The sequence below is a fragment of the Teleopsis dalmanni genome, chromosome 1 (genome assembly GCF_002237135.1).
Source record: "Teleopsis dalmanni isolate 2A chromosome 1, ASM223713v2, whole genome shotgun sequence".
In the NCBI taxonomy this organism is placed as follows: Eukaryota; Metazoa; Arthropoda; class Insecta; order Diptera; family Diopsidae; genus Teleopsis; species Teleopsis dalmanni.
Genome location: NC_051846.1, coordinates 195,266,491 through 195,274,961, shown reverse-complemented (window position 1 = coordinate 195,274,961; position 8,471 = coordinate 195,266,491). Strand labels below are relative to the sequence as shown.

At 29.5% G+C, this 8,471-nt stretch overlaps 1 protein-coding gene across 1 annotated transcript; it reads right to left on the bottom strand.

Annotated features, from left to right (window-relative positions):
• Positions 1-564: 564 nt before the first annotated feature.
• On the bottom strand, positions 565-8,108 carry LOC119667000 (retinal-specific phospholipid-transporting ATPase ABCA4-like). Its single transcript, XM_038076278.1, has 8 exons — positions 7,787-8,108; positions 7,093-7,711; positions 6,055-6,198; positions 4,711-5,976; positions 2,286-3,127; positions 1,212-1,558; positions 788-1,141; positions 565-719 (listed from the first exon to the last, which is right to left on the bottom strand). The coding sequence occupies exons 1-8, from the start codon at positions 8,053-8,055 to the stop codon at positions 565-567; spliced, it is 3,996 nt and encodes a 1,331-aa protein (XP_037932206.1). The 5' UTR covers positions 8,056-8,108.
• Between the last annotated feature and the right edge of the window lie 363 nt (positions 8,109-8,471).

The window sequence follows — 8,471 nt, the reverse complement described above, 5'->3', positions numbered from 1 at the left end:
AAAAATTATACATTTACTTTTTAGCTAACTATAATATTCACTAGATTACATGTTCTTAATGGCAATAATAGGTGATCGAATTATTCCAAAATTCCTGCAATATTTTGCTATACTAAATTCATGTTAATTATAAAGTTGAAATTATTGAACTTATTGATGCATACAGTTTGTGCTTAATTTAGCTTAACTTAACCCGTTAAAATAAACTATAGTTAAAATGCCAGCTAATTGCAAAAAAAGATATATAAATGAAATATGTGAAAGTAAAATAGAAAACAGTAAAATAAAATACCAAGGACATCAATCATGTACATCTCTGACTGACTAAAATAAATCAATAAACTAGTTCTGTTATATAAACGAAATTATCCATTAGGTTTCATAAATTATGGCATAAGGATTTTAATAAAATTTTTATTTTTTCATTGTAGAGTTTATTATTAATTGACAATGTAAACATTAGTTAAGGTAAATTTAAATTATTATGTATCAATGTATTAGATTCATTAAAAACATATAGTCAGTTTTATTAGAAAGCTTACTAATTAAAGTAACAAGAATCATTTACCTTGTTATTTGTTCCATAGATCTTTGTTTATAGTTAAATAAATCACAAGTTTGCATATATTCCATTAAATACATTAAAATCCAATAAAATATAGTTAAGCCCATTAGAATAAAAATGCTTGAAGATACGCCATCCCAGACACTATATTCAACTAAGGAGTGCATAAATTAAAAGATTTTAACAATATATATATAAAATATATAATAAAGTAGGACTTACCGCAGCAGTTTGGCATTGAATCACAGTTTTCAACATATGTTGAAATTGTATATATAGTTTGATCCGAACACATTACTATTAAGTCATTAATAAAGAAAATAGTACTCATAGCGCTACATTGTGTGAACAGAGGCATTATATAAAGTATTCTTCCCAGAGTGTTTATATAACTTAATCCGTCATCATGATTTTTGTAGAAAACCTCAGTGTAAATTGCGAAATTCGTTATGCCAAAGAAATGAATTGTGATGACAACACAGAATGCTAAATATGGATCTCTAAAGAATCTTCCTAAGACATGATTCATTGAGGTTACGCAAATTCCACCAGCTATTATGGTTAGAAAATATGACTCTAAAAATTGGACAATGCGTTTTGTTGTAACAAATTTTAATACGGAAGTATACATCTGATATAAACTTACCTCTGACATCGGTATCATTGAATCGATCTTGGTCAATGACCATCATTGTTGCGACTGTTATAATTCCTGTTACTAATACCACCAGAATATCGAGTATTAAACCAGTTAAAAAAAATGAATCTTTTTTTGCACCGGCAATGAACTGTAGGAATTTTAAGTTTGTTATTTTTTCTCTGATCGTAAATATGATTGAAATTGACCAAACAAACGATAGGCAGAGTGATGTACACAGCGGTAAAAGCATATTATGCGACAGTGGAACATGCATCATCATTGCATGATATTTATTAGTAAATGGCAAAGGTTGGAAATTCAGTTCAATACTTGAATCAATACCCAATATTGCTCTGCAATGAAATAAATGAAAGATAGATCAAAATTAGAAGTATTGATTATAGTTAATATACTCCTTAGTTAATATACTTCTTTGTTCAATAAGTTTGAAGATCATCACTTGTTCCTGTTTTTAACTTTAAGTCACTGTGTCTAGAGAACTAAGATATATTGAATCTACTGATAGTTGATCTGAGTAGTACTTGGTTGATGGAAGAAAGCATTTTTGTTTTACAGAAATTATGACGACAGTTTTTTTAGCAGGACCGTACGCCTTATTGAAGGTAACTTGCTGAGTTGTCGAGAAGAATTGAAAACATTGTCGAGAAAACAATACATCGACACTAAAAGCTCTTGTTAACCCCTTCAGTTCTTTAAAGATGATCAGTGATTAGTGATCAGTGTTTTAAAATAAAATAAACTGCATGTAACTATGGTCTGTCGGTATATTTTATAACTGTGGTGTGGTGTATAGATTTATAGCCCAGCCTCATGTTGGCTTGGCAAATAAATATTTAGCTCTAGAAAACTAATTTTTGGAGTTAGCTTTGAAGGATTTCTCATGGCAAAAAGCTTTGCAACAACAGAATTATTTAATTTCATATTTTAGACAAGATGCTGTAAGGAGTTATTTTTCACGCAAGTGATTATCTAAAACTATATAAGAACTGAGATATACGTTTAATGTAGAATAATAATTTTGATGCGATTATTTAATTTAAAAGAAATTAATGTACTCACCTCGCTATTGCATTATGCATTAAGTTTAATGAGAGTGGTACGGTGTGAAGAGGGTAATTGTTAAACCAAGCAGTGTAGTTTTTTTTGAAAGAAGCAGCAACGAGGTAAAGCTCATTAATTTTACTTGCTTTTAACTTTTCCTGCTTTATTAGGTATTCTTCAAATGGAGTTTCAATAACTTCTACTTGGTGTGGATTTGAACTCCAAAATACTAACTGTTGATATTCAAGTTCCGAGCTTTCCGACATTGGATCTGTTTTCCGTAAAATTTCTATTGTAGTTGCGGAACGCTGGTATTGTTGCAGTCTATATGACATCGGCTTTAAATCATCATTGTTTAATTTTATTTGTAGTAGAGAGAACGGCATCACTGTACATAAAATAGGTAAGATAACAATTGAACCAAATATTAATGGACTACGTATTAAATGTATAAAACGCTTATAAACGTATGCGTTCCAATGATTTAATATAAGTTTCCTCCCTTTAAGAGTTTTATATGTCTGAAATAGCGTAACAGGATTTGAGCGGTCTAGGTATTTAGAAATACCATTTAAAATTTCATGATGTCGTAGAGAATTGCCATAACTTGAACCATCTGCCCCATATTGTAAAAAAACATCGCGTAAAGAATGTTCGTTAACCTCCAAATGTACAATATTCAGTTCGTTCCATCTTTCTTCGAATTCATCGAAAATATCATCAAATACATACGAGTATTTTTGTTCTAGAAGAAATGATATTTCATTCCCAAGCATATAATCTGGTTCAATATTTATTATGTATTTTCGTAATAATTTCTTTATATCGTCACTTTTTGAAAGTTTTCCCATAAGAATTCTCTAAAATATGGATTTTTCTTTATTAAAAGTTATTTGATCAATATTAATTTAAATTATTTCCTTGTAAAGGCTGACAATAAAAAGAGATAATCATAATAAGCACTCTGATTTTCGTTCAAATTTCTATTTTATCTTAGAATGGTTTCAATAATTCTCTAAATTAGAGTATATGTATTTCAACCAGAACTAATATCTTGATGCAGTCGAATATGAGATTATATTTATTAGTAACCGGAAATAATGGTACAAAAATATTACCGTAGTGTCGCAATGCTTTAGGTAATATGTTAAAAAATAGCAACTTACCCATAAATTCACTTATAAATTTTTTTCTCCTCGTTCTAACACTACCTTTATTTGTGTATCTATGTACATTTCATAGATCCTCTACCATGTATACTTTCTTTTCATACTTACTTATTTCAATTCTATTAAAGGGTTATAGGGAAGATATAAGAATTATTTTATAAAAGACACATATTTATACATTTATTTATTGTATCTTTTCTTACAATGAGACTAACAATAACATTTAAGATCTTATCACTAAAGTAAAGTAAAGTAAACCTTATATCGCGGACCTCACTTAAATCAATGGGTTAAATTTCATTGGCGTGAATGTTAGATGATTTATTAAGAAAACAGTAAAACTTTATTAGATTACTAAAAAGAAGAGTGGGATTTTTAATTGAAGCTATTGAATTTTACTTAATGGCTGGATGGTCAGCTCTTTTTAGGCGGAAATTAATAGATTGAAGTGCGTGATTCCTTACTAAGAAATTAGTATGTTTTGTTACCCTTTTATTGATTTTTTTCCTTATATTGTCAAATTTAGCTTTAACTAAGGGAATTTGTAGATCTCGGTGGATACTTTCATTCCTAATATATCATGGGGCTCCAGTGATTGTTTTCAATATTTTTGACAGAGATCTTTGGATAATTTTAATATTTAATGCACTAGCATTACTAAATATCTGGATACCGTAAGTCCATATTGGTTTTATAATGCTGTTGTACAAGAGTTCTTAATGTTATTAATGAGCCAGTGCAACTTGGAGGCTTGGAGCTTCATTTAAGTTTTTTTCAATATGTTTGCGTCAAGTTAGTTGCCTGTCTAGGCATGATATGGAAATGTTATTTAGTAAAATTGTTGAAGATATACTCCGATTTAAAGAAAAAATGACGTGTCTATATTTTAGTTCATTAATTTAGCTTTGTATATTAGCGGCAATTTTCAAAATATTTCTATACATTTAAGTATACAATATTAAATAAAGAATTTAGTTAAAAGTATGTTATTTGACATAAATATTATTATGGGAACATTTTTTTCAGTAATGTTCACCAACAAAGTATTGTGTGTAGTCGTTTTCCTAACTCTTTGTAATTCTTCATTTAACTTTTTACTGTTTAGTTATTTATGATTTCTTATAAAAATAGATAGTGTGTCTATTTTGTTGCATTTTTGATCAAAACCATTTAGTAAATATAATCTATAAGTCTTATCTCTTTTCACAAATTATTATATATAAACCAGGTAAATATTATATAAGTTATATAAAATAATTTAAAATAATACTTACTAAGCAATATCCATAGCAATAAACACGTTTCAGAAAACTGGGAGTGCCGGAACATTTGATTTCTCCATTAGCCATAATGGCCATACGATTACCAAATGTTTCCGCCACATCATAGGAATTTGTTGATAACAGCAGTGTTCGACCAATTCGTTCTTTTAACAACAAGTTGAACATATATTTTCTAGTAAGTATATCAAGGCCTTCAAAGGGATCACAGAGTATAATAATTTTACTATCTCCAATTAGCGCGCAACATAAAGCTAGTATATTTTTTAAGCCTAATGTCAAGTTATCTGTATAACAATTTGAATAATTTTTGAGTAGAGTTGATTTAAGATATTTTATGACTTGCATTTTGCATTTAGGGTACTCTATACCCTTCATTCGGCAAAAAAATGTTAATTGATCTTGCACAGTTAAGTTTCCAAACAATATTTGATCATTTATGGCAAAACTAATGTCATCATAACCTTTATCTGCAGTCCATTCAATACCATTTATCTTCATATCTCCACTAGTTGGATGTAATAAACCCACAATCATTTTTAATAAAGTTTTCTTGCCACTGCCGTTATGACCCATAAGAATGGTAGTGTCATTTTCATACAAAGTCATATTAACATTTTGTACCACATACTTATTATCATACTTTTTACACAAATTAGTTATTTCGAGGATTGGTGGCTTGAGAGTTTCAACTTCAATAACTGTAATACTTCGATTTGAGCTACCAGGCCTTGTGGTATCCTGGATTGAGCTACCAGGACGACGTCCTTTAAATACATCCGTTAAAAAAAGGTTCAGCTTTTTTACTCGGCCGGTTTTGTCAGGAATCAGCATGTCAATATATATTGCCATGACCATGTGAACTATACTTTGAAGTAACATTGTGATACTAAGAATGCCGATTGAGAAGTGTATTTCCAATGTTTGCGAACTAAAATAGTTCTTAAACTGAATGCCTATGTCGTTTACCTCTAAATTTTGGATGTTACCAATGATTAAACCCATTGTAGTATTGGGTAATAGAAAAATTAATATGCGTGTTAAAATTTCATGATTCAATTTATTTAGAAGGCTTGCATAAGGAAAAAATGTTAAAATCCATAAAGCAACTGTTATTATAACAGCATATTTTGCTTTGACGAAAAATATGGATAAAAGTACTGAAAAGGTTGCCGCAACTAAGCTGTACAAGCTCATAACAAGCAATAATGCTAGCCATGAGCTATTAGGCAAAATTCCATTACCGTCACTCCATGGTATCTAAATACAGACATATAAATAGATCAGAAAGTACACATATTAGTACAAGGTAAGAAACTCAGCGTAGATAACAATTACCTTAATCAAAGTCACTAATATTATGGATGATAACAACAGTTGAAAGAAAGCAACAACAACCCATGATATTAATTGTAATGCATAAGGCGCTCCCATGTTTTTAAGGACTATTTGTAAATTCTTCTCTTTTTCTTCAACTATGTACTAAAAATGAAAATAGTCTTGTAAATATTTAGTATTTTTTATAAATATAAATGATGGTCGATATTCCAAAACTCTTTACATTAAAATACGAGTATCTAAAATGCCAAGAGTCCATTTATAACATAACTGAGACATTGGGGTTATGATAGATCTATTGAAGGAGCAGCATTGTGCACCAAAGGTCACTTAAGCACGAATATTGGGCAGAGCTGATACCACGAATGAGACACTGTCCGCTTATTACATTCGAAGCACCACAACAAAGTTGGAATATCAAAGCATTAAGTGTACGAACAGCGTTTCTTTCAGAATGTGTGAATGACTCATTCAAGTGGAAGGAAACTAACTTGACAAGTTTATAAAAATGGCTACCTGTTTATTTCCTCGTAATCCGAGAGATACTTTATTCCTACAATAATTACTTATTGACTTGCTGAAATTCAAGATCATGTGCTGATGATCCAACAGATTTTGTTGGATGAGGTATCTAAATTTAAGATTATATCCTTAATTTGGAAAAAATGGAATAGTGATGAAAAATACATTATTGATCAAATAGATAATTGAATTAATGTAAAGAATAATCCATTTTATGGTTCTAAACTGTGATCCAAGCTATCATATGTTTGTTTAAAATTCGCTACTGTACAATATGGATAGGTTAACAATCAGTGAACGTATTAAAACTTACTACAGAATTGGTGATTTTATGATATGTGTGTGCCGTGTTTTACGAGGAGATTATGGCTTTAAAATTCTGTAAAGAATTTTAAAGAATTTTAAAGAATTTGGATGTGTATCAGTGAAAATAAGATTTTATAATTATTTCATATTATCTTCATTTATATGGATATATTATTAAAAACAGGATGCAAAGTTATCAAAAATGCTTACCTTTATAAAAATTGTAACGGGAACTGTGTAAGATATTATGATTATAAGAGATAAACTGCTCTTAATCCCATTCAAAAATTTGTCAACTGTATGCGCACGATATGGAAATCGATGCAGCAATATGTCTGGAATACGAGTTACTCCATTAAATGTCTCTTTTAGTTCTTCAACTACAGAATCAAGATTCATATATGATAGAAATATTTGATGTTGTAGGGAACTAAAACCTTCACGAACGTATCCAACGTAGCCGCCAGTTTTGTCTCTACCAACACGACTATCCGGTGGAGTTACAAAATTAAATAAAATATTTGTATTCCAGTTGGACGTTATATATGTATCATGGTAGAAACGTAGTTCACTTGGATACAACAGTGTATAATTAAGTTGACTTGGTATTTCGTCCGTATTGGACTGAAAAATATTTTCATCGAAACAAACTCCAGCGAAATAATATTTAGTTTGCATGGCATTATAGAGAAGTTCACAAGAGCTATATCCAATCAAATCCATACCTCCTAAAGACATAATTGCGTGATTCATTATTTTATTAAATAAAATGTATGTATTGGGTGCATAAGCAATTATCATTTGAGGGACATATACGTTGAAACTGTTGCTAAAAAAAAAGAAGAAATACGTAAACTACATACCACAAGTATAAGCAGATATTTATTTCCTTCCAAAAACTTACGTCCGTGAAACATTGAAATATTTGTAATTGCGATTTGATAGCACACTTAATAGATTGCTCCATGATTCTTTTAAATCAACTGGTTCATATATAATAGTTGGGAAATTTTCACAGCTAATCATGCAACGTATTACTATTGGTATAGTCATAAAAAAAGTGGGTGTGAGTATGCAAAATAGTACAGTATGCCAATTCTTCCACTGGACACACCAATTCTTCCAAATCAAGCACAAGAGCAATTCCCACACAGTTAAAATATTGGAACTCATTTCTTTATTTCACGTTAATGAAATAAATAAAAATAATTAAAACTTTTTTAACAGCTGTCTTATGGTAGAATAAATTTTATCTTAAGAATATTTTAAAATTATTAAAAAAATACTTATTTAAAATATTTTTTGACATATTATGAATTATTGCTTTTCTTCATAATATAATTTTTATTAATATTTGAATTGTGTTTTAAAGGTGACACCGATGTCCAATATTATATTATGTCTGACTCCCTCAGTTACATACATCTTTATCTCTTAACAATGTTATATATTGGATACATTACGCTTGTTAAGTTTGAGGTAACTTCGTGAATCAGATTGATACAATGTATATATTCTACATTGCTTTTTAGTTTAGTGAAAATAGTAATCCAACTATATTTGCCTATTTATCGTTTCGCTTTTATGAT